Source organism: Neopsephotus bourkii, unplaced genomic scaffold (assembly GCF_033783945.1).
Source record: "Neopsephotus bourkii isolate Nb327-2 ecotype Australia unplaced genomic scaffold, CSIRO-AGI_Nbou_v1 NB_1655, whole genome shotgun sequence".
Lineage (NCBI taxonomy): Eukaryota > Metazoa > Chordata > Aves > Psittaciformes > Psittacidae > Neopsephotus > Neopsephotus bourkii.
In genome coordinates this window covers 8,451,753-8,478,524 of record NW_026902129.1, presented here as the reverse complement: position 1 = coordinate 8,478,524, position 26,772 = coordinate 8,451,753, and the positions used below count along the sequence as shown (strand labels likewise).

Sequence of the window (26,772 nt, the reverse complement as noted above, 5' to 3'; positions counted from 1 at the left end):
GCTGGATGGGTGCAGTGGTGAGGCTTAGCAATAGGTGGCATGCTTGAATAGGGTTAACCCCTGCCTTCCCCCAAGCAGCCCAAGATATCCCGAGGAAGGGACTCCAGCAGCCTTTGCTCTCTTCCAAAGGTAGGCTTAGCTGAGCTCGTCTGCAAGCAGATACACCCATATCCACACTGGCATTAGATCACAGGCACAGATCTGATCAGGTCTTACATGTGGCTGGAGGTGAGCCCGGGCCCCTGGTGTTGTCTGCTGGCACTGGGGTGCCGCTGGTGAGCTCTTCACTAATGCTGTTAGATCTTCCTTTTGGCCCCGACTCCCCTCAGTCACTGTCGATGGGCCTCTGCAGGACTCAATCTCCCACCCAGTCTGAAGCTCCATCACACCAGCCTGGGACTGGTCATCTTCCTGCTGCATCACCCCTTCCTCCCTGCTGCCTTCAAACCACCAAGCTGGATGTTTCTGGGTCCCTTGGTCTTCACCAGGCAGCTGAGTCTCTCCTGGAAAGCACATGAGAGGCTCTGAGCACTGGCAGCATCCGCATGGGTAATTCATGGCCCACTCTGTGAAGCTGGACTAAAACCTTGGCAGCAAAGGGAGGATTTCAAGTACACGTGAAACAAAAATGCATGGGGTTTGTTCCTAGTGAAAGAGCAAGAAAAACATCCATTTGCTTGGGACCAAAGTGTTTCCTGGGGAAGGCAGGAGAGCACTCGTATTGCCTGGTGCTCTTCTCAGTTTTGGAAGTACAAATATCGTTTTAAACCACAACCACAACAGCAAGCCTTGCATTTAGAAGCTGAAACTTCCCATGTCGACTTTTGGTAAGGTAAAAGCAGGGTGCCTTTACTCCATTACCCAGGCCATGCATCTTTGTGCCTTGGCTTGCTCCTGGGTGGGAGGAATGCAGAATTGCTGCCTGCATCTCCTCCTGAAGCATCTTTCTCATGGGATTTCCAAAGAGAAGGTGTCTGAAACGGGAGGCACCAACTGACTGAGTCTGATGGACGGAAGAGTTATTGTTTTGCTTGAATTTTAGATAAAAAGATAGCATGTTCTTTCATCACAGCTCCACCACCAGCAGCCACATTCACACTTCATCTGATAACAACCGCCTAATGTGGTAACACAGTATTTAGGTTTCAACATTCCCTTTCTCAAAGAAACCCTGATACTTTGCCCTATCTTGGCTTCCATCTGGGTGTATCCACATTGCTCATCAATGATGGTTGTTCCTAAATATCCCCATGAGGCAGGTGATGCAGAAACCAGCAAAAAGGGGTGACAGGATTTTGTCAGAGCTGCAATGGTTAGTGCTTTGTCTACTGTGTATGGACAGTCCCTTGGCTGCAGCAATGCTTCTAAGGTAATAAACAAGGAAATAACCCTGCTGTAGTCAACTGGAGTTCAAGTGGATGAGATACAAGATGAACTCATGAAGTCTTTTCTTCTATGAGCCTCTGGTTATGAAACTGAGTCTCAAATCTCAATTCATAGAATCACAGAATGGTTTGGCTTGGAGAGGACCTTAAAGCTCACCCAACTGCTGTGGACAGGGACACCTCACACCAGACCAGGTTGCTCCAAGCCCCTGTGTCCAACCTGGCCTTGAACACTGCCAGGGATGGGGCATTCACCACTTCTCTGGGCACCCTGTGCCAGCGCCTCAGCACCCTCACAGGGAAGAGCTTCTGCCTTAGATCTAACCTGAACTTTCCCTGTTTCAGTTCGAACCCATCACCCCTTGTCCTATCACACCTGTAGAGGTAGTTTTGTTTCAGTTCTTAATGTAGGAATTTATGTGACTGTCCCTCAGGTATCTGAGCAGCGGGGTATAATTGTGCTCTTTTGTGCTGAAAGTTCAATGTCTATATTTTCTTTAATAATGACAGAAAAATGGCAAAGTTTCCACCCTGGCTTGGAAATGCATCCTTATGATACATAAAGGAAGCTCAGAAAATTAAATACAGGCAAAAAGGAAGGGCAAGCTGCCTGCCTCCACAGCACATGGCAGGTTTGACTCTTCTGGTTTTCCTGAAGTGCTCTGGAGCTGAATGCAGAGATCTTCTGGTGACTGGCAAATGAAATATGACTGGTTGAGATGGGAAGTGGTTTTCCTGCATGCTAGGTTGATTTTAATATCATTCTACCTCTAATGACAGAGGAATGCTTTGGAGAAAACAAGTGTCATAAGGTTTTGAGTATGTTTCCACTTCAAGGCTGAGAAAGCTCTAAGAGCAGGGAAGCAGGGACCTCTCCTAGCAAAACCAGGCTTCTCAACCCCGGTATAGCTGAGGCAGAGCATGAGTGAGCCTGAGAACCCCCTGCAAAGGCAGCAGGTTTACTTCTGCTCCAGACAGGCAAAAACAGAGCCACAGCTTGAAGACAGCACCACCAGAGCAGCCCCTGCAGCTCTTGTTCCAAGTCCCTGTGTGGGGTTTCAGCTGGTCGGGCTCTTGTGGGCTTTCACACCCCATTGGAGGAGAGTGGGTGCAGCATTGTCTGTGCTGACCCTTGGGCAGGTTTTTCACCCCCTGGAGGGATGAAATGTGTGCTCCCTGCATGCAGGTCAGGTTGTTCAGCTGAAGCTGGTGAGGAGAGTGGGGTTAACGTTAGTGCTCAGCTTTACCAGACATCACTCAACACCCCGCTTTGCTGCTTCAGCACAGGGGATCGAAGGCAGGGGTTTGAGCTGCTGCCATAGGAAGCTATGATGCTTTAACGGGTGGTTATGAGCTGATGTAGTTAAAATCATGCAAGTGACATCGCAGTTCAAGTCTGGTTATATCTGTCTATGTATTTCTGTATCAACTTCATGCCTTACTCCCCTCAAGGCAAGCTCAATTAATAAGCCTCATTTCAATCAGTTTTGGTGTAACCATTTATAAACAGGTTTCTCTAAAACCTGCTTTTAAGCTGCCTGAAAGACTTGTCTATTCTAGAAACTGAGTCAAAGCATCACCACACGTTCCTGCATCAGCGACTGGTACGTTTTTGTTAGCTTCCTGCATGTTTTTACTGAAGTCATCATGAAACCAAGCGTCAGACTTAGCTGAAACATTACCTTTCCCCATTTGAGGCCCTGCTCTGCTGAAGATGGCCGAGTGGGTTCATGTCCTGCTTAAAGGATACCATGAGGACCTGGCCGAGTGGATTCATGTCCTGCTTAGAGGATACCATGAGAACCTGGCAGAGTGGGTTCATGTCCTGCTTAGAGGACACCATGAGGATCTGATGAAGTGTGGCTGACACAGGGCCAGCTGCACGCAGGGCTCACACGTCCAAGCAGCCCCTCTCCTTTAGGGTGCCTCCCAATGGGGTGGTGTTTTGGGGGGGGGTCATGGGACCCTGGCTGGTGCCATGAGGCTCTGAATGGTGTCTGGGAGTTTGCCCAGACCTCTTGAGCAGGGCTTTGAAAGATGTGACCCTATGGAAGGTCTCATGCCAGTCCACCACTGGAGGGATGAGGGGCACAGGACACAGGAGTCAGTCCCCACTGGCATGACTTGAGGATTGGAGCAGATTGTAAAGTAAAAGCTATCCTCAGGATATCACTGTTGCACAACGAAAGCCTCAAAGTGGAAACCTCTGCTCTTTGAACCATCTGCTCTTTGAAACCTCTTTGGGTTTCTGCTTGAGGGTTAAGAACAAGGAGCAAATCAGTGAGGCCCTCTCCGTTGGGGTAAAGGCAGCACATCTGCATGCCCGTTCCCAAGTTTGCTGTTTCCACTCTGCAGCTTTGGCTCAGGAATGCAGTCACCACAAGAGCTCAGATCAAACCGAGTCAGTGTAAGTGACCTGCAGCAGGGACAGGAAGAGGGAATGAGGCCAGGAAGAAAGATTGCTGGAGCATTTCACCCAGTGCTTTGTGCAGCAACCCTGCTGTGGTCAGTGGAGCTGCACCCGGGGGGCTAAATTTGACCCTGTGGGCCTCTATCCTGCTAAACTGCAAGAGGAAAAGTGAAAAGGGAGGAGAAATACACAGGAGTGAACTGGAATCCTGCTCTGGAATTGGATCCGTGATGATGATCAAAGATATATAGTCTTAACTTTACTTTTACAAGTATAAACCCAGGCAGGAGCAATCTGGGTGGGGACAATCTGGACCCTGACGCATCTTCCTCTTCCCAATGCTTCCCTTTCAAACTTATCTCTGGCCCTGCCCTTCCCACAAGCTGTTCTGTAATCTCTGCTCCTTGCTGCAGTGTGTGCCACCGCAAAACCAGCCCCATGACGACAACCAGGATCTGAGATGTGAGGGTGAATGTTCAGGGTGTTTCAATAGGGTAGGTTTTGGAGTCAGGACCTCGGGACAGATGCTGGCTCCACATCCAAAGCTTATTCTTTAATGTTTTCTTGGAGAAAAGAGCATGCCTTTAAGTGTGCTAAAGAAGAACACTGGAGAAGGAACATCTGAGAGTAAGGTACAATGCCAGGAGATAAAAGACCCCAGGGCAAGGCAGATAGGATGAGTTTAGCTTGCTCCCAGCATTGATTACACCTTTGGCTACCATGACCCAGCTAAGGCCCCTTGTCCTTTGATGGGCACCACTCATGGACAGGTCTGATCTTCACAGTACTTTTACCTACGTAGCTCTGGAGACCTACGGAGCAATGGTGTGTTCTGGAAGGTTTCTCCTGTTTTCTGGAGGGATTTGGAGTAGGAGCTCCAGGGTGTGCAAGGAGAAGCTGAGGAGAGCTGGTAGCAGAGCAGAAGGTGGACCACATCTCTGCAGAGCCACACAGCTGTGAGGAGGCCAGAAGTGGAAGCCGGGGTGTGTAGTCAAATAGGCTTTGCACAAAGGGGAACTGGATGCTCTTGGTTTACAGCAGGTAAAGTTAAGCATCAGTTAGCTGTAGAAAACCAGCTCCATACCCACCTGGCAGCACTGGCAGCAGAGCTTGGTCCCTTGGGTCAGCATGGTGCTGCGGATGAAGGATTGGTGCTGAAGCATCTCAGAGCACAAACCTAAGAGAGATCAGCTCAAGCGTGGCCAAGGCTGAGGACTGTGCAAGATGTTCATCACCAACTGCTTCCTGTTTCCCTCCTGGTGCACCACTGCTTGCCCTGCCTTGTCCTGGCTGCCCATGGCCTCCGTGCATCTCCCCGCACTGTGCTCTTGCTGTTTCACTCTCTTCTCCCAGATCCATTGCTCAGCCCTTTGCCTGTTGTCTGCAATTCCTGGCTATTGTGCTACACCAGATGACAGAAAAGAGGAGCTAAGATCCCTTTGACTCCTCTGCTGAATGCATGCAAAGCCCCCTCTTCCCAGCACTGAGATGCTGGCAGGGGAAAGGCTGCACGTGCAGGACTGTCACTCCATGTTGCAGAAATGTCCCTTGATGGAGAGCTGTGGGCATCCAAAGCCCCTCTGGGCTGTGCTTTGCAGAACCCCAGAAGAGGTCCCATCAGCAGATGTTGTCTGTATCCCTCCTCCTGCTGCTCTTCTTGAGGTGCCTGGATGCCTGTTGCCATCCTCTGCTTGAGGCTGCCCCTACCATCCCATGGTGGTCCTTGCCATTCTGTGGTGGTCCCTGCCATCCCATCAGCCCAAGACTTAGACATGCATCTCTTCTGGGTGGCCATTGAGGAAGAGTCTGGTGGGGGACACCTCCAGAGGAGATGATGCTGCCCAGGGGGGTAGATGGTGCACAGGGCAAGAGGCCGTGCAAGGGGAAGACACCCCTAAGAGGCAGCTGTGTGGCTTGGGAAGCCCTCACTGTGTGCTGTATGGTGTAACATGAAATCTGTGACCCCAGCTCGCAGTTCCATGCAGAGGAGCTGTCTGACAGCAGCAGCAGCCATGAACACAACAGCCCTCACGCACTGAAGCCAACGGAGACACCCGGGCTCTATCTGGCTGCTCAGGGAGGGGGGAGCCGTGATGCCCAAAGCCACCGGTGCTGTCCCTGCGCCAGCCCCCAGCTGGGAGCACCAGAGGAGCCAGCAGCTGCTGCCCTGCAGCGCTCAGAGCTGCTCCCTCCCGCATCCCGCACGGCTCCTGCCACAGCGCTGCGCCGGCCGAGGAGGAGGAGGAGGCTGCAGCGGAGCGGAGCTGGGAGGTAGGTACCGCTCCCAGGCACGGGAACCTGCTTTACCCCCCGCCGCTGAGGAGAACGTGCCCAAACCCCGGCACTGTTCCATGGGGACTCCGTGGTGGTGGTGTTTTATCTGCAGGACAGCCCGTTGGTTTCCCTCTTGTGCTCTCCTGGTGTGTTTTGGATGCTGGAGAGGGGATCTGCAACGGGGACTGTAGCAACAGCACAAGGGGTGATGGGTTCAAACTGAAACAGGGGAAGTTCAGGTTAGATCTAAGGCAGAAGCTCTTCCCTGTGAGGGTGCTGAGGCGCTGGCACAGGGTGCCCAGAGAAGCTGTGGCTGCCCCATCCTTGGCAGTGTTCAAGGCCAGGTTGGACACAGGGGCTTGGAGCAACCTGGTCTGGTGTGAGGTGTCCAGTAGGGGCTGGAAGTGGATGATCTTAAGGTCCTTTCTATGACTCTATGACTCTGTGAACACTAGCTGTTGCCACACAACTCCTGCTCACACAGCTGCCTTTGCCATATGGGAAGCGGCTGTATGGAAAGTTCACCACTCCTTCCCCTCTTTTTGATTGCTGAATGTTTGCACCCACAAACAGTGGGGGCAGTGACCATGTGCATCCATTAGCTTTGTGGTTCTTACCTTTGGTAATTCAGTCCCTACTGCCTGTAACGTGAGAGAGGAGCTGAGACACAGGCCTGCTAGGGAAGGAACAGCGCAGATGATGCTTTCAGCTCAGGCACTGTGTGTTGACCCTTTGGCAATGGCCAAAGGGCTGATCCTTTCTCACCTGGCTGCTTCTCTGAAAACACTTCAAATGGGATGTGAGACCTCTAGATATCCCTGGTACCCCTGATTGCCAGCCAAGCTGCCTGCTGTTCATAAGAGCATCATGTTCTACCAGGTGGCAATTCCCTCCCCACTGCGCTTGTACCACAGGCAGGCTCCTTCCATTCAGCACAGTGTGGACTGTACTGTGACCGTGTGGCAGGAGTGAGATGTCAGGGCAAGAGCAGGCAGCAGCAGGCAGATTCAGGCAGATGCAGGTAGGTGGAGGCAGTAGCGGGCAGATTCAGGTAGCAGTGGGCAGGTGCAGGCAGATGCAAGCAGATGCAGGCAGTACCAGGCAGATGCAGGCAGTACCAGGCAGGATGCAGGCAGTACCAGGCAGATGTGGGCAGCAGCAGGCAAATGCAGGCAGCAGCAGGCAGCATCTCTTCCCCACTGCCTGCATGGCACCTCCATGCCACCAAAGAGGGAACCATCCACTTTTCTGATGCTGCTGAAAGCCTGTTGTTCTTGCAGCAGATGGATTGGCAGGCAGAGCAGGCAGCCCTGCCATGCCTCTGGCAGTGTGTGTTGTGGGGCTTGTGCCAGCTGCAGTTAGGGCTGTGTTTTGCTAGGTCAACCTCTCCCAGTCCTTTCCAGGTCCCTCAGTTAGCGTCCTGTTGGTCGCATGCATATCCAAAAGCCTACATGAGTTTGTTTCCTGAAGAGCTTCTTGAAGGACCACCCTTGGGATCAGCATTTTGATGGAGGGTGGTGAATGCTGCTCCTGACATGGTTCTGTAACCCCTGCAGGCCATTTGTGTGATCTCGTTGGCCACCAGCACACACAGGCCATGGTTTATGATCCTAGACTCAAACCCAGCTTTGTATTGAAATCATGTCTGAATATCAGGCTTGTAGATGAGTCCCAGGGCTGAGGTTTAACACAGTGAGTGATTCAATGACCCTTCTTTGTCACAGGTTTCTAGAAAGCCTGGAGGCAAACATGTAATTGCTCTATGCAGTTACTTCCTCCACAACAGGCTAGTAAAAAGGTGTGTTTTAATCCAAGCTCAACACAGAGAGCATAAATGAAGTGATGTTGGGAGCACACTCATGTTGCTGAGTAGCATGCCTTAATGGGAAGTACATAGAACATTAACCTCCTGTGGTGGTATATGTGGTTAGGTGCTGTTTGATGTCTCATCAGAACATCTATTCACATTTCAAAAGGCAAAGAAAACCCCAAACATTGTGCATCTGGGGGTTTATGAAGTGGTTCCACTTTGTTGCCTTGGACCATGGATCTGTTTTATTGCATTACAATGGAGAATCTCCACTTTAACTCTTTGGATTGAATTTCCCAAAACTGAAATGAGACACAACAGGACTAAACAGGGGTTGTTCTGGTTCACCTTCAGACCCGCTTTACTGACAAAAAGCCTAAGTGACCACAAAGGAAAGCCTTCCTTGTCCCAGCTTATGACAGTTAGCACTAGCAGAGTGAGGTGCTCAGGTTTCTCAGTGCTCAGTGGGGTACCACCTTTGCTCTGTGCTCATCCCTAAGGAAAACCTCCGTGTTCGGAATCACAGGCTTTGCACATGTTTGATAGAATAACAATGAAATAAGCAGGCAGCATTTGGGGTAGAATAAGCACTAACACCCGAACCACTACTTTTCATTAGTGGATATTCAATATTATCTGAGGCTAATTCAAGAGCTTCCTTTTTCTTTAAAGGTGGCCTAAAGCCTTGGGGCTCCACTCTTGGCTTCAGGGTTTCTCAGTTGTCCTTTGCTCTGCCCAAGCAATGTGGACACATTGCTGTTCCTCTTGTCTATTGAAGTTGGTCTTGGGTTTGGTTCTGCTCAGAAAGACACGTTCACACTCAGTGATTTCACAACAGTAATGAAGCGTTTGACTTTTTACCTCTTCTGCCTCCAAACTTATCAGAGGTGAGGTATGAAACCTTGATGGTTCTTGAGATGATTGGGGTGTATCAGCAAAGCGTGAGCAAAAGAAATTCTGGGTATTATCAAAGGAAATACAGAAGTTACCTCCGCAGTGACAAAGGTTCATCTATTCTGTCCCACTCATTCGAAACCCACAAGAGCACCTCTTGTGCTTTCAGTACACCAGAAAAACATGAAACTGCAGTTTGGTAATGAGAAAACCTGCCCTGTGCATCTGCATGCCAGAAAGATCCCCTTCCTCCTCCTCTTCAACCCAGCCTCTTGCTGGATCTGGTAGTTTTGTGCTGTATCTTGTATCACCTTTGAGTTGTGCATGTCCATCCCCAGCCCGCAGGAGAAGAGGACAGTGTAGGTGGTGGGATAGCCCTGGATATCCTAAGGGATCCTCTTTGCTGGTGAGGTGAAGAGGGGCTAAGGGGCTGATGCATAAAGCAAACCCATTCCTGTCAGTGCATGGTCAGCCCTGCTGCAGCCAAAGCCAAGCTTGCAGCTCCAGGCTGGGGAAAGAGGAATGCCTGTCCATCCCTCTACTCCCCACAGCTTTCACCCTCTCCTGCCAGCATTACCTTGTCTCCCTGATAGCATAAGGGCCTGATTATCTGCTTATTATCCTAAACAAGATTAGGAGAGGCTTTAAACACAGTGAGCATTGATCCCTGCAGGTTTTGTACCTGCACTGCTGCCTGCAGCACGGGACAAGCCACGGGTATGTGCCAAACCCTTGTAGTGTCTGTCCTGCTTGCTCCTGATGTGTCTGGGTTATGACTCGCTGGGTCCACGCTAAGGTGCTGAGCACAAGTGGCCATCCCTCTTCCCCATCACACTCTGGCACTGTGTGACTCTGTGATCTAATCATAGCACAGATGTGTGCAAGTGTCTGCATTCTGCACATTGAACTGTTTTAGCCTTTCCTTCACTACTACGGGCTTCAGCTTTTCAGTGCAAGTTTTCAGTGCCATTGTGATGCCCTCCTTGCCTTTGACTCCCCACCTCTTGTAGAGCGGCTTGGGCTAACTGGGAGGTTTTCAACACTTTGTATCTTGCACATTTCCTGCAAGAGGTGGCAGAAAAAAATGTGTTTCCTGAGATGAAATAAGCAAAAAAACCCCCAGCTACACAAACCAGATCAAAAGAGCCTAAAAAACCCAAGAAAAAGAATAAAGCCTCTCAGCAGCTTCCTGTTTACCAGCAACTCAGGTAGAGATCGATCAGCGGCATTGCCAAGCTCTCCTAACACTTCCTCATCCTCAGCAAAGCTCTCTTCACACTCCGGCAAGGGCAGAGGCCTGAGGGAAGATGGAAAGATGGGATAACACCGCACAGATGCCTGCTCTGCCATTGTAGCCACTGTGGTCTAGATGGGCATCACCAATGGATGCGCTGTGTGATGCTCATGTGCTAAGAGCAGCCCACCCTGCAGGGGCATTGCTAAAGGCATGGATCCCCCCAAGGGGTCCTGCTGCAAGTCACCATCCTGCTCTTAACCCACACAGGCTTCCCTGTTTTAAGAGCATGGTTTCATACACTGAAAGCCTTTTGTTTCCTTTTAGAACATGATAAATGAGCAGAGCTGCTTCCATGGGAAGCTTCTGTGGTGAGAGCGGACATGGGCACTGGTGGCTGCATGGGGAATATCCCACCCTGCAACCCCTCACATCCTCACATCCCCCAGGCTGGCATGGCCCCAGGTAGGAGAGGTTGTCCCCTTTGCAGCCTGGGCTGGGTGCTGTTGGGGCAGGGTGCTGGCTCTGGTGGCTCTTTGCTTCAAAGCAGAATGGCCAGTGTCAAGCTCCAATGGCCCTTTGCTCTGAGTCAGTATGGTGAGGAAACAGCAGCCTACACCAGAGAGGGAATTCCATGCCAGTCAGTGTCATTGCAGTTGCTGGAAAGCACAGAAGGAATAAACAGCCTGCAAGAGAACAGAAAGTGTAAAAGACAATGAATATTTGTCAGGAAGCAGCTTTATCACATCATCCTCAGTTGGATGTTGGAGAGGGACTCTTCATTAGGGACTGTAGTGATAGGACAAGGGGTGATGGGTTCAGACTGAAACAGGGGAAGTTCAGGTTAGATCTAAGGCAGAAGCTCTTCCCTGTGAGGGTGCTGAGGCGCTGGCACAGGGTGCCCAGAGAAGCTGTGGCTGCCCCATCCCTGGCAGTGTTCAAGGCCAGATAGGACTGGGCTTGGAGCATCCTGGTCTGGTGGAAGGTGTCCCTGCCCATGGCAGGGGGTTGGAACAGGGTGATCTTAGTATCATAGAGTCCAGAATGGTCTGGGTTGGAAGGCCTACACTGCCAGGGATGGGGCAGCCACAGCTTCTCTGGGCACCCTGTGCCAGCGCCTCAGCGCCCTCACAGGGAAGAGCTTCTGCCTTAGATCTAACCTGAACTTCCCCTGTTTCAGTTTGAACCCATCACCCCTTGTCCTATCACTACAATCCCTGATGAAGAGTCCTTGGCAGATTAAAAAGCCTGGGAGCAATGGGTTGCAGTTCATTAAGGACAAGCACCAACTTCTGCACATAGACATTGAGTTTGTGGTCAACTGAAGCCACAAACACAGGATGGGGAAGGCAAGGCTTCTGGAGAAAAGGATTTGGGTGCTGTCATCCAGCACGACACAGAAGCATAAGTAACCAGTGATACATGATTGCAGAACAAGACAGCTACTGCAGGCAAGAGGCTTCCAGGATGCTTTGCCAGGGGTGAGGCCACAGCTGGGGCTTTATGTCTAGTTCTGGGCACTGCGATGCTAAAAGGATTAAGGAAAGCTGGGCAGCTGTTACAGGAGAACAGTGGCCATGATTAACAGTTTAGAAAACATGGCCTAAAAGGACAAAGATGATGGAACATGAGCTACTGCAATTGAAGGGAAAATTGCACTTAGGGTACTTTGAAGCAGCTAGAAGAAAGTAGTGCTTGTTCCTCCAGGGATAAGGTAAATAACTGACTCGAATCATACCAGGAGGGGTTTAGACATTAAGCACTAAGTACTTAAAGAAGAAGTGGTAAGACAGATGTACTAGGAATGAGTCTGAAGAAGCACTGGGGTGGTTTGTAAGGAGAAGCTGGGGGTAAAGCAGGGGGTGTAGGAGCAGGCTCTTCAAGAATAACAGTGGGACACTGTCCTTGCCTTCAAGACAGGACATGGACTACATGATCTGCCAGCGTCCCATCCAGCCCTCTCATGTGATTGCTCTGCTCTCATTCATTCTTGCTTTTGCCCTTCTGTGTTCCCCACCCTCAGGCAAAGCAGTGTCAGATGCTGATCTGAGAGGTGCCCTGTGCTGAGGTACCAAAGGTGTGGGACAGCAGAGTGCTTCAGGGTGAGAAGAAGTGCATCAGAGGAGGGGCAGACAAAGGGCAGTCTTGTTCTCAGAGATCCCATGTGCACAGGGTGGATTCGGTTACTTCTTTCTGTCCCACAGTCACCCTGCTGTAGAACCTGGGTGAGGAAACCCCTCTCACTGCTGGCATCGCTATGAATGAGTTACTGTGCAACGCTCTGGTTCCTGCTTGGCTGCAACTCAGCGATTGCACCAGGCTGCAGCTGTCAGAGCCATAATCCTTGTGGCTCTGGTGGCGGCAGTGAAAAGCTGAGCGTGGAGGAGAGTGAGCTGGAGCCCTCGCCATGCACCTCCAGCTGCTTCTCCTTCACAAACTCAGCACCGGCTTTTGGAGGATGCCCTGGATCACAGCCTTCTATCTGCAGGGAGCATCTGCTGCAGAAGAGAGAGACAGAGCAGTGCCCAAAAGGCTTTTCATAGGTACTTTTGCTCATGTGGCATAGACAGCAGGGCCAGGGCAGGGATTGTGCCCCTGTGCTGGGCACTGGTGAGGCTGCACCTCAAATCCTGTGTTCAGTTCTGGGCCCCTCACTGCAAGAGAGACATTGAGGGGCTGGAGTGGGGCCAGAGAAGTCAATGGAGCTGGTGCAGGGCCTGGAGCACAAGTGTGATGGGGAACGGCTGAGGGACCTGGGGGGTTCAGTCTGGGGAAGAGAAGGCTCAGGGGGACCTGATGGCTCCCTACAAGTGCCTGACAGGAGGTTGGAGTGAGGTGGGGTCGGTCTCTGCTCCCAAGGAACAAGGGACAGGACAAGAGGAACCGGCCTCAAGCTGCATCAGGGCAGGTTTAGATGGAGCTGAGGAACAATTCCTTCCCCAGAGGGTGCTCAGGCATTGGAACAGGCTGCCCAGGGCAGGGCTGCAGTCACCGTCCCTGCAAGTGTTCACACAGCGTGGAGACGAGGCCTCAGTGCCATGGGTTAGTGGTGGCCTTGGAGTGCTGGGAACGGTTGGACTGGGTGAGCTTGAAGGGCTTTTCCAACCTGGTTCATTCTATGATGCTGTTTGCCTACACGAGCACGTTGTCACAGTGATGCATTCACTGTGGTGGAGGTTGTCAATGTTTCTGATGACCAAGCTGAAAAGAAAACTAAACATTTCTGTCTGCTGTCAGCAAAACAGGCACATCTTAGTTCTACTGGAAGAACCTCTGAAGCTTTGCAGCCTGCCCGGTTTGAGGAAGCAGGGCTAGAAGAAGAGGTTATTTCTGTGTAAAATGCTGTATTTGAAAATGACACCTTTAAGAATGAAAAATGGCAATGGTTTGGCTGGAACTTATCAGAATAAAGTATCATGACTCTTCTTTTACTTTTCTTTTTCCTCTAACTTGCAAGGGGGAATCCCCCTCCGCACTTTCAGAGGTTTTTGTTAATATAAACCTACTTTTTTTGATGACAAAAACCCCCAAATACTCAAAATCTCACCTGGTCACAAAACCTCACCCCCCTCTTTGTATGCAGGCATACAGACACGTTATACCCATCAAGAAAGTGAAATGAGCCCTTCTGTGGATGGCATTTTTGTACCTCTACACTGGCAGTGGGTGATTAAACAACTTTGGTTGAGACCATGCAATCCTGCTAAGATGGTGTGCTGATAGCTGAGGCTGATAGTGGAATCATAGTCATAGAATGGTTTGGGTTGGAAGGGACCTTAAGCTCATCCATAGGCACATTTGAAGAACTGATTGATAGACCCAGATACTGTGGCAATAAGGGAAAAAGGCAAAGATTCCTCAAAGACAGCTCCTGTGTGGGGTTTCCTCCTGTAGCTCCCAGGTGAGTGCCAGCTCTGTGCACTCGGTGCTTGGTGTCCTTGCCAATCCCTGCCGTCCTGTGGGAGAGGGGTGCAAGGGGGATACAGCCAGTGGAAGGTTCTTGGTGGTCCATGCAGGCAGCAGAGACACTTGGGAGAGGGATTCTGGTGCAGAGGGATGGCCAGGGAGAGGAATATGGGGTGAGATGTTCATCAAGGTACTACCTGCCACACTGCTCTCCCTCTGCAAAGGACATGCTCGCCCTGACCCCCTGCCTCTGCCTTCCCTTCAAAGTCAAGCTGTTGTCATTGTTCTCCCCAGCAACAGTGATGATTCCTGGTGGTTTATAAACCATGTTAGCTGAGCAGCCCAGCATCTGTGAACATGCATACCCCCTGCTGCACTCAGTCCTGCCTTTGTTTCCCCTACTGAGCTAAGTCACCTCTCCTCCTCTTCTAATATGGGAGAGTAAGAACTCTGAGACGTAAGGTGAGGGCTGGTTTGGAAGGGAAAGGCCTCTTTTTGACTAAGAAGCTGCTCTTATTTGGCTTCAAATAAGGCAGAGAAGGTCTCTGGAGAAGAGTGCCTCACTCGGATGGTTAGCACCGTGTTGAGATGGGTGGAAGCAGAGCATCACATCAAGGCAAACTTGTCCTCTAATTTCCAGCTGGGTGCTGTGGCAGTGAGCAGTTCCAGGAAAGACTTAGCCTTTTCTTGGGAAATATCCTACCAGCTAGGGTATCTTACTCTGCTTTTATTCCCATCCTTTCTTAATGGCTGCTGCACCAACACCATAGCCTTTGCCATAGTGTCACAAAGGTGCCTCCCATCTGCTTGACCAAACAGCCAGAGCTATACCAGTGCTTGCGGCTGAGGCTCCTGAGGCCAAAGCAAGTTCTTGCTGGTGGTGTCTTCTGTTTCAACCACAGTTTCCTTTCTGTGATGAAGCTCGATTCGCCCAGACCATCTGTAGGAGGAAGGAGAGGTTTCTACAAGAGCAGGCATAGCAGTTTCGCAGCAGCTAAGCTGGCTGTCACCCCAAAGGGACAAGAAAACCCTCTGGGGCTGATGTCAGAAGCTGAGCTGGTGTGCATGGTGGTTCTCCCAGTGCCAGCAGGTAGGGCTGGCTGGAGGAACTGCAGATGTGGCCACGCTCATTGCCTCACAGCAAGATTCGTTGTGGTCGTGGCATTTGCCACAGCCTTTCCAGTTTACATGGGCTTCAGCAGAGCATCACTTCCCTGACCTCAGGGCTCTGAATAGTCTGGGGGAGAGGAACTCTGCGTTACTTGGATGCGCTGGTCACTTTTAGGCTGACAGTGTCTACATGAAGCATTGCATGGGGGTTTTCTTCATCACTGAGGCAGAAACCATAACTTCAACGAGGCAACCACCCTCAAAACACAAGACAAACCAGAAGTCTTCTCCTACAATGACATTTCCTTTGTGCTTTTGAACCTGTGCATCAGTGTTTTCACCATGACGGTGATGCCACATGGCTCTTCCCTCTGCAGTTCTGACTGGGGGCATGGAGCGGTGTGTGGCATAGCTCCTGCACCCAAACTGGCCATAGTCTGGAGCACTGGAGATACCAACAGTCAGTTGTCTCTCTTGCTGTAAGGTGTTTCTCACAAGAACATGGGGAGACATCACTACCACTGCTGTTAGTGTGCTGCGAGGCAGCAGCCAGGCCTGCTGGAGGAGGGAGCTCTAGGGTGGATTCTGGATGGGTTCTTAGCAAGCAGATCTAAGACCTCCCTGCCCTCCGTGTCCCACCCAGCACCTTGGGATCACCCCCAAAGCCCTGGGGGGGACTGTTTGGTGCCTGCTGTCCCATCCCCAGCTATGAGAGTCTCTGGGTCTGGTGTCTCCCTTCACACACTGAACCAAGGACCACTTACACCAGCTGGCTTGCTCTCCTCCTGCAGGAAGGCTGCTCCACAGCACCAGCACCAGCTCCCTTCAGCCCAAGGGGCAACCTGCAAACATTGCTCTGCTATGCCTGTGCTTTCTGTAAAGCAAGAGCATCCTCTTTTCCCCTGGCCTTCTCCCTGCTGGGTTGTCTGTATGTTCCAGATGTATCCCTCACATGTCTTTCCTTTATCAGGCTAAGCCCAGCTCTCTCATGCAGATGCTCCTGCCACCTCACAGCCTTTCGGCACCTTTCCATCCAAGCTCAACGTTTTCAAATGCAAGTGACCTTTAACTTCAACCCCCTTGCTGGTTTACCACATTTTTTGCTTTGATATCCTCCGCAGGTGAACTTCAAAGGATGTTTGTTGGCTCAGTAGAGAGTCCTTGTTTGCCTGCGTGGTCCTTGTGTAACACAGGAGGAGGTGTAACTCAGGGTCATAGAATTATAGAATGGTTCAGGTTGTAAAAGGACCTTAAGATCAACCAGTTCCAGCCCTCTGCCAATGGGCAGGGGCACCACACACTAGACCATGTCACCCAAGGCTCTGTCCAACCTGGCACTGAACACTGCTGATGCTATTTGCAGACTGAAAAAGGGTGGGAAGGGTGCAGGTCATTGCAGCCTGGCTCATAGCTGGTGGTGGAGAACATCGGAAATGCGTCCCTCCCATCCTTCCCCCTCCAGGTAACCTCCTTTGAGCTTTCAAGGGAAGTGTAGCACACCTACAGCATTCAGCCTCCCACATCTGTGAACACACATTCATCTCTACCACCCTCCAGCAGTGCTCACCTCAAATTACCTGTAAGAGAGTGAGTAGCCAGATTAGTCATCTCCTAAACCCATCACTGCTCCGCTCATTTCACTGCCTTCAACAGATTACATCTTCCATTGCCTTTACTGAATTGCCTTCCTCCATTGAGGAAAGCTTGGAGGATGACTGTGCCAGGATGACACATCACCCTGGGAGCTCCAACCACAGCAGTCACCAGGCCTGCTCACTTCTATCTTCTCTCTTGCCACTTGAATTCAAGCTCTTTTGCTTGCCTTCAAGGTTCTCTGCATCTTCCTGCTTGCTCCTGCTTTCTCCAACACACAGAGTGCTCCCTGCCACACTTCTTCCAGCTCCATGCCTCACTTTGCCTGGCTCTGCAGAACTGCTGCTGCTGCACGTACACAGCTTGAAGACTCCCAGTTGAAAACAGTAGACATTCTGAGTGAACTGAAGTCTTTTGCAATACCATAATACCTGCAGCAGAAAATGATTCAAGAAAAAGCACAAGATTCTCTTTTCATTTTAAAATAATCATGAATATTTAAGATTTAGATATATTTCATTCTTTTATTGCTTTCGTGACAAACTATTCTTACTTCTTTATATATGTTAATAACTTACTGGCCAAAATAATGCACAAACCATCCAGTGGAAAAGGGTGCACCTTTAATTGACTGATGTTTGCTCATAAGAAGAAATGATGAAAGCTATTGATTTCTAAACAGTGAAAGTAGGTAGAATGGAGTTACATTATGTGTGTAACAGGAGGAGGGTTCTAACAGGAAACCCTGTAACTGGGTGCTTGGAGGCAGAGTGGTGCCATGGTCATTGGTAGCAGTTTGAATTCCTCAAGGGAGAGCTCTTTTCTTTCTGCCTGTGCTACTGACTAGTGCCAAGTCCTTTGGCTGCATCCAAAGGAGGGTGGCCAGCATGCCAAGGCCAGGCTGGATGTGGTTCTGAGCAACCTATCTAGAAGAAGACATCCCTGCTCATTGCAGGGGGGTTGGACTGGATGAGCTTGGAAGGTCCCTTCCAAACCCAAACCATTCTGTGAGTCTATGATTCTATAAATAGGTTGCTTCTTCATTTTTCTCTAGCCCATTTTCTCACTTTTTTCTTTGTCTACCTCAGCTTTTAGCTCTTCTCTTTTTGCTAGGATCCTCTTTCACTATCTGTTTCTGCACCAGCCAGCAAGCTGGAAAGCTACTTTGGATTGGAGCCGCTACCACAGAAGTGAATGACTTTAATAACAGGCAAGCTTTGGATCTGCCAAGTACTTGTTTGTGTCTCCTGGGCAAAGCTCATCTTCTCTGTGTCCCTATGAATCAGGAAAACAGTGCTTGTTGAGATTCATGGATGAGAAACGGATCATTTGGCTGACTTACAAAGCACCACAGTTTACAACATACAGTACAGAGATCATTTAAAGTTATCGAATAAAGTAAAAACTGTCAAGCTTGTCTTTGTTTCAGTATTTTATCCTTGACTGAAAACAATGCATTAGACTATACTTAAAAGAAACCCCAGGTAGCAAAGAAGCTCTGAGGTAGCTCCACTTAAATAAAAGCTGCTTAAAAACTGATTGCAAAGAGATATCAGCAGCTGTGAGTTCTTACTTTGCTCCTAAAGTGAATACATTACTGATGGGGAGGGACCCAGCCAAGAGTGCAGATCTTAGCTGAAGGAAACAGAACACTAAAATAACACGACTTGGCAATGATCCACCAGCTTCTCTAGAAAGCTGCAAGTTTATGTATGTGTTCTGTGATGGAGATACCTCAGCTTCACAGCTCTGTCAGGGGTGGCTGTAAAGCAGTGTGGTCTAGCAAGTGCACTGGAAGGAGAACACCTATTCAGGTGCTACCCTCACTGCCTTGAAAAGGGGCCTGTTTGAGTTTTGGTTCACATAATGTGTTTGTGTCACCTCTTTTCCTGTTTACTGCAGCTTCAGGATCTTCTGTTTGCCTCTATTCTGTAACTAGCAGCTGCCCATTCGACACTTGCATACCACCAAAGCTCAGCCACCTCCACAGGTGATGGAATAAGCCTCCTGGAAGCTCCCAAGCCTGCAAGAAAGGACAAGGACACAGTAAAAGGACGGGACCAGGGCCAGTGGAGAGAGTAGAGGCTTCTTGCTGTTAAAGGTAAAGTCCATCCACATTTAATGTGCTACTCATACAAGTAATAGTCTAACCTTGGCAAGGAGGGCAAAGGGACCTGCAGCAGTTACCTCTCTCCTCCAGAAGACTGCTTTTTCATTCCAACTGTTTCACCAACTGATGTGGAGAGGGGAGATGATGGAAAATGTGCCCAGGTTGGAAGCTGCCAAAGGTACTGAATGTTTCAAAAGTCATCTGAAAGTCTAAAGCGGAGCCTCTCCAGTTCCTATTCAACCAAAATCAGATGCTTTATATCTATAAATCTACCAATCTGTGCATGTTATTTATATATCTATATATATCTGTAACACAGCATTCGTTATGGTTTGATTTTTGGTTTTACTTTTGGTTAAATCTATTGATTGCTTTTAAGGGGTCCCTCAAGGAAATAAGAAAACCAAGCCATTGCTGAAATGCTGACAGTCACAGTGTGTGGGGGATCACACATCAAAAGCATTAGCAGGAAACATCTTCTACCTATATGTGTTGATGCATGAACAGCCGTTATCTAGTGGCTCAAAGTGTTAATATTTAGGGGCTTAGGCATGAAAACAAAGTTGAAATCAGTAACACAAATGTCCTACCTACAGCTGAAACCTCAATATAGGAAAGCATCACACAATCAGCGTAGGTTGCAGCACTGCTTTCTTTTCATTACTTGTATTTATGAACAAGGAACTCCATAGGGCTGAGTGCTGTATTTGTAAAAGGTTTCTCTGCATTGCATATCCCAATTGCCTTTGGAGGAAACAGTCCTGGTGCCCCAAGAAAAGCTGAGGCAGATCAGTGGGGCATTAGTATTCATAGCTGGAACAGAGGATGAACACTGACTCCAGCACCTCTTTGTGTTGTGCATACTGATCATCCTCTTTCTGTGCACAAGGTGGCACAAGATAGGCAAGAAGGGGTGAATTCTGATTCCTTCCTTGTCAATATGAACATTTTCACCATTCTCTGCCTTTTTGTATACCTTTTAACTTACAACAGCACGTCCTCTGCTTTAATGAATTAATCACTGTCAATTATATTATTATTAGAGCTTACTAGCAATAATTATAGTCCTGGAAACGGTATCTTTGAAGGTCTTTCAAGATATGATCAACCTGTACACAGGCATAACAGAGGTGCAGTGAACAAGAAACATTCAAATGTCTTAGCAATGACAAGGCAAACACCTTTGAACCAGCATCTTTCAAAAGAAGCATCACTCCTTAAAGTGTGGGCACCTCACTCTGCAAACCAGATCCCTCTTATAGGGGTGATGAGGGGACATCTGGAAACAAATGAGCAAACAAAACCCAAAAGGTGGCTTAAAGCACTGACTCCCTTTTGGAGAGGAGATCAGACTATTTTAACACTGTCTTCACTGCAGTGCTTCAGAAAGGACAGAGGGGAAGTGCTCTCCTTGCCCTCATCAGCTCAGCTGAAAATGTGTTGATGCTGCTGGGTGATGGCTTCTTCAGTCAACACACTTTCATAAGGGTCTTTATGCTACAAGTGAAGAACCTCCCCAGCCAAGGAACCACAATAAAATCCAGATTCTTAGATCAGATGCAGGTTTTGTACCATTTTACACCATTACAGCTATTCAGAGCATGAATTCTTTCTAATGCCAATGGTTGGACCTTATGAGGCCTTAAAGGTCTTTTCCACCCTAGTTAAATCTATGTTCCTCCGATGAGGGGCTAACTCACTGCAACTGAGGCAGTTTTGGGGAAACAAAGAGCACCCCAGTGCTCATACCGATGCACGTATAGGAATGGTGGCAGGCTTCCAGCACCAACCCAGTGCTTTTGAGTGGTACAAATGAGACCAAAGCTGCATATTGCAGTCCCTCTCTGCCTGGAGCCTGACCCATGGGCTCGATGCAGCACGGAGAGAGGCAGAAGCCACTGTAGGAGTCCCATGCCAGGACAACCAGCCATTTATCCCTTGCTCTTTCCTGCACAGGTATCTGAGATGAGTCCCACAAGCCCATTCTTTGGCACAACAGAATATGACTATGGATATGATGAAAACACTGCTCCATGCAACGAAGGCAATGGCTTTCGCAGGTTTAAATCCCTCTTCCTGCCGATTCTTTACTGCCTTGTGTTTGTCTTCTGCCTTCTGGGAAACGCCTTGGTCCTTTGGGTTCTCCTGACCAGGAAAAGGCTGACGACAATGACTGACATCTGCCTGCTGAACCTCGCAGCCTCTGACCTGCTCTTTGTTGTGCCTCTCCCTTTCCAAGCCCACTATGCTTCAGACCAGTGGGTTTTTGGCAACGCTATGTGCAAGATAATGGCTGGCATATATTACACAGGGTTTTACAGCAGCATTTTCTTTATAACCCTCATGAGCATTGACAGGTATATTGCAATTGTCCATGCTGTCTATGCCATGAGGATACGGACAGCCTCCTGTGGTATAATCACCAGTTTAATCCTGTGGCTGGTGGCTGGCCTGGCTTCTGTACCCAACATCATGTTCAACCAGCAGCTGGAAATCGAGCAGTCTGTGCAGTGTGTCCCCATATACCCCCCAGGTGACAATACCTGGAAGGTTGCTTCTCAGTTTGCATCCAATATTTTAGGCCTCTTGATTCCCCTTAGCATCCTCATCTGCTGCTATGCCCAGATACTGAAAAACCTGCAAAAATGCAAAAACCGGAACAAGATCAAGGCCATCAAGATGATTTTCATCATCGTCATTGTTTTCTTCCTCTTCTGGACTCCCTTCAACGTCGTGCTGTTCCTCGACTCCCTGCAGAGCCTGCACATCATCAATGACTGCAAGGCGAGCTACAAGATAGCCCTGGCGCTGCAGCTGACGGAAACCATCTCCTTCATCCACTGCTGCCTGAACCCCGTGATCTACGCCTTTGCTGGGGTGACATTCAAAGCCCATCTGAAGGGACTGCTGCAGTCCTGTGTCCGTGTCCTCTCCAGCCCCGTCGGAGGTGCTGGGGCTGGTCAGTTGTTCCCAACACCCAGCCAGATCTCCAGCTGCTCGGACAGTGCAGTGATCCTGTGAGCCCATCCGAGCTGCCTTCTTCCTGTGTGAGCAGTTGGCCTAAGGTCCGTTGTGGAGCTGGAGGCTGGTACCATGTGTGCAGCATCCTCTTGGGAGAACCAGTACACCTCCTTTTGGGATATGCTGTCAGCAAAGAAGAGGCCACATTGGTTTCCTAAGAGTTTGTAAAATGGTGACTTTACAAGCTTGCCACAGAATGGGTTTTACTTAAGCTTTAGAACTCTTTCAGCAAGTAGCCTGCTTCCTCTACTATTTATTTTCTCTTCTGATGAAAGCATTGCTTCTGCCTCACCCCAGACCATGCTCTGCCTTGTGGAAGCTGTTCCATACGTGAATCCCTACATCCCTGGGACAGGCGTGGGATGCTCTTCTAGGAAGGCATGGGATTACTTTGCATTGCAAAGAGGGAGGCACGTCAGCCACTGTCACCATTCCCATTTTGCTTCAGCTCCCAGATAACGAGGCCACTCAGACCAGGGCCCTGTTGCTTTCCTGTGGGATGATCCCAGGGGACACAGCTGGGGGGGGTCCCTGGAGCTGCAGCTGCCCAAAGCAGCCTTTGGGGTGCTGATGCCTTCAAAAATAGCAAAGCAACACCTCCAGGTGCCTCATAGAGGCCCATACACTCGGATATGTCATCATCAAAGCAGCCTGGTAGTCTGCATCACTGCTGGAGGTGTGGGATGTCCAGCTCTGTGCCCCCAGCGCTTGCAGCTCAATGTAAGCCTCACACAATGTAGCACGTAGGCTCTGTCTCTTTTTCCATACATCGTTATCTCCTCCTGCTTTAGAATTGTCTTCTTTGAATAAACATATTAACTGCACCTCTTTGTCTTGGCTCCTGAAAGTCTTTCCAATGGATGACAAGCTTCAGTTAAGATGAGGAAAGGATGTTCTAGCCAGTGTCACATAAAACACATTCGCAGTGTCGACTGGTATTTAAGAATCCAGTAATGTACATCTAACCCCTCCATCCTCTCTCAAGCACTGTTGATCTCTCATAGATTAAGATTGTGCATCCTTAGGACAGTTTTCCCTTCAGAAGGCTATTTCTCTGCCTAGTGGGTCAGTAGAAAGGAATAGTACAAGTAGCTATTATCCCCCTTTTATGGTATGAACTACCAGACTAGTGACACAAACACACCCAGCACAACCCCAAGTACTCATGTGCAGCAGAGCTCTCAGGAGCATTGTGCCTCTTCTCTAAACATGACACTTAATGTTGAAAATCCACAGGATTTTATGCTACTCCTGTATGTGATGGAAAGAATCTATGGAGACAGTGCTCAAAAATGCATTTCTACACACTGAAACAGCTCTGGATCACAGCATCACACTAGTAGGACACTACTAAGGAGCTGGTACTGCCATTTTTTTCTGTTACAATTACTCTTAGCTAAAGACTTGTCAATGACAATCTCCTTTCTCCTGCAGACATCATGTTCTCCTTGGGATAAAGCAGGTAGCAGATGTACTATTTCCTCAGTTGCAAGGGTTCTGACACCCAGTAAAGTTGGCAAAAGGATTCTGCAATCTACTCAGATCAGTTCATTTTCATGTGCTGCAATGTTGTCAGATGCAAAGGAACATTCAGGTTTGATGTCACCTGGATTTCCTGGTGCTGTGCAAGGTAATGTGAATGTATACACCACAATATCTAGCCCAATACTGTTCCTTACCGCTTTTCATGTCGGTAGCCTCTCCCTAGCTAGATCTAGAAGGTTTGTGAACCCGACCGAACTTTCTAGCTGTTGATTTTCATTTAACACGTTTCACAATCCCCCCCTTTCATGTTTTCTGCCCTTTTGCATGATGCAGAGGGCACTGGGAGGAAAGTCTGGTCTTTTTCTAGTCCAAGACCACTTGGCAGTGTACAACAAAACATCCACATGCACACACCTTCAAAAACACCTACCTTTAAAACAAGTAAGGTGCTATTAAACTGCACAAAGCAGTGTGGGGGAGAAAAGCAAGAACATCATGTAAGATGCGGTGCTGCTGGTGATCCTCCTTTTTCTGTTTACAGCAGAAAAGAAATGAAGGTCCTAGCACCTCCTGTAACAAAGGAAGTAGTCCTCTGCACCCTGATAGACGGGCTGGGTTGTGGCACCGCAGATTCCTGAGTAACAGCACCACTTTGGGGAAACCCAATACAGGCATGAGATAGAGAATGTGCCTCACCCTGAAACCCTGAGATTTCACTGCTTTGTGTATGACAGTCAATTTAAAGCCAGGTTCTGTCCCATGTTTGAGAGCCACCACTGAATTCAGTGAGGTTGGGTGCCATCGTCAGCGTGACTTGTATAACATTTTCCACCAACATTAAAAAGATCCAGATAAGCACTATGTATTACCTTCTGCTCTTATTCAAGATCAAGATATAAAGAAGAGTTGGATCAGCCAAAAGTGATATTGTTCATTTGCAGCCACGCACTTTAAGTACCTCTAGTCCTTGGCTACAGAAACACACCTCATCCAGTCTTCTTTCTGATGCTTTGTGTGAGTTTTGCTCTTCTGAATCAGAAACACACTCCAACCCAAATGCATTATCAAATGCAAACCCCAAATGCATTAATGAATTGAACCAGAAGTGAGACACAAAACTTTGTGCTCTACAATATCTGCTGAAACGACCTCATGATGCCATGAAGTTCTGAAGCTTGCCTGGCTTCAGCTTTCTTTAAGAACCTGAGCATCTCAGAGATATTCGTGGCCCTTAGATGATTCCCGTGCTCATCTTTTCTCTCTGTCAGCAGCTCCTTTCCTTCTCTTGAGCTGGAGAAGATAATCAGGTGGCCTCTCTCATCCATCCCAGTGCACTCCTGTGTTGGCTGCTCAGTCTGTCTCCCCTCCTAATGGGTCATCCTGTTCCCCCCTTCCTTCACACTGATGCCCAGGCTAGCTAATAAACTGTGTTTTCCCTCCTTACAGCTTCCTGGTACAGCTTTTCCAGGCTGTGATGTCCAAAGCCTTTGGGCCTAATTTTCCCAGGCTTTTTTCACAGGCAGAGAAAACAATAGGAGAGATTCCCTTATTTCAGGTTAAAAACACAGGTTTATGGGGCTTAGGCTTACCTGACAGTCTTTTCAGTTCAGTGGGTGGATGGAGGGAAGCTGGAAGTGTCACTGGTGAGCACTGTAAGTATTTAATGCTCAATGCATTTAGCACATGAACAACTAGGAGATAAGGAATAGACCCTTGTCAGTGTAAAACCAAGTAACAGACAGCAAACTCCACTTTCCAAGGACAAGTCTACCAGTACTGACTTGGAAAAGCCTTGTGAAATGGAGCCTCAGTGCATGATGGTAATTCCCTAATGAAACACTCAAGTGGTAGTTTGGTTTTGATGTCTCAGTGCACTTCAGGCAAAGCAAATGCATTTTATTGCTAAGATTCACTTAAAGGTTTAGGTAAGACTTCATCTGAGTGTACTTGAGTCTGAAGCAGGTAGAAATACCAGCTTTCCTTTGAGTTCTCTTGCTCAGATAGCTCTTCACTTGGTTATTTTTATCACTTATTTGTGGCTTTCATCTTAACACTTGCACAATCTCTTCCAAGAACAGCGACAAACTGTTTTGCTTGTGCTGAACACACTGGCATGAAACAACTATTGCAACGTGGCCTGAGAGCTTCGCAAGCACAGATGGACTTCGTACCACGCTTGCTAACACCGATACCGCTTTGCACAGTGGCACAAACAGCCTGCTCACAACCCTTCAGCTGCATGGTGTGAAACATCGCGCTTGCAGGCAGCTCTGCCATTCCCATTCAGAGACAGCAATTAGTACTGCCCTGTAAAAAAGAGAGGAAGAATGCAGTTACAGGTACCAGCCCATAGTACGGAGGATACCACAGTGATCCTCGTTTGCTGGGGATAGAGAACAGCATCCAGTCTGTGGTATCATAGGCTCTGTGGTGAGGTTGGATTGCAATGGACTGTGAGAAAGGAGGTTCTGCTGGCTTTCCTGAAGCCCAGTGTTTCCTTACATTTTCTCTACAGAAGTTACTAAGGAAATGGTGTCTCCACCCTGTAAATAAAACCTGTAAGAAAATGATTAGGGTCAGAGTCAGTGTGTCTACAAACTGGTGTAGGGTGACTACCAAACTGGTGTAGGGTGACTACCAAACTGGTGTAGGGTGGCTACCAAACTGGTGTAGGGTGACTACCAAACTGGTGTAGGGTGGCTACCAAACTGGTGTAGGGTGACTACCAAACTGGTGTAGGGTGGCTACCAAACTGGTGTAGGGTGACTACCAAACTGGTGTAGGGTGACTACCAAACTGGCGTAGGGTGGCTACCAAACTGGCGTAGGGTGGCTACCAAAGTGGCTTCAGGCTGCTGGACTCTATGGGGAGTTTACTAAGAAATAAAGCAGGCTCCACTAGACAGGAGTGTGAGGCCAGTCTTTGAGAAGACTGAAGACTACCTGGGGCTGGTTGTGTCTTTTGGATTCATCTTCATTGAGCAGTCCTGCAGATACCTGGGAAGCAAAATCAGGGAAGACTTACATTCCAGAGATGTAAATACTGCTGCAAATGCTACTGGGATCTGGAAGCTGGCACAGGGCAGGCACAAGATCCACCAAGGGATTTAGGCACTTTGCCTTGTTGAACCTCATCCCATTGGCAACATCCCATTGATCCAGCCTGTCCAGATCCCTCTGCAGAGCCTCCAGCACTCCCGCCCAAAGATGAGGACACGCAAGAGGAGCCTATTGCATAGGACTCAGTAATAGGTTTATTGAACACCTTTTTCAACACAAAACATCTACTTCATCCAATTTCCCCATAAAAAGACACTGAAATGCACCAGAGGAATGGGAGAGCAACTCCTTCAGGATGCACCTCTCCTCCTCTGCTTTTCCTGTAACTCTTAAGCATGCTTTGACACAGGGATTGAAGGCAGCGTTTCTCCTTTCACATAAGATGCCTAGGATATGGAATGAACTGCAAGGCCATCACTTCCTCTTTGCTGTGGTCTTCCTTCATGGCATACAGCTAAGACCCAGGCATTTTATTTAGGGA

General features: G+C 48.9%; 1 protein-coding gene across 2 annotated transcripts; it reads left to right on the top strand.

Moving 5' to 3' along the window:
- The first annotated feature begins 5,836 nt into the window (after positions 1–5,836).
- Positions 5,837–22,571, top strand: LOC133223907 (C-C chemokine receptor type 8-like). Of its 2 annotated transcripts, XM_061375031.1 has the most exons (3): positions 5,837–6,066; positions 18,556–18,717; positions 20,683–22,571. In XM_061375031.1, exon 3 carries the CDS (start codon positions 20,692–20,694, stop codon positions 21,745–21,747), a length of 1,056 nt encoding a protein of 351 aa, XP_061231015.1. In that variant the 5' UTR covers positions 5,837–6,066; positions 18,556–18,717; positions 20,683–20,691; the 3' UTR covers positions 21,748–22,571. The 2 variants fall into 2 exon arrangements, with proteins under 2 accessions (XP_061231015.1, XP_061231014.1); XM_061375030.1 differs by lacking the exon at positions 5,837–6,066 and having other exon boundaries at positions 18,051–18,717.
- Positions 22,572–26,772: the final 4,201 nt, after the last annotated feature.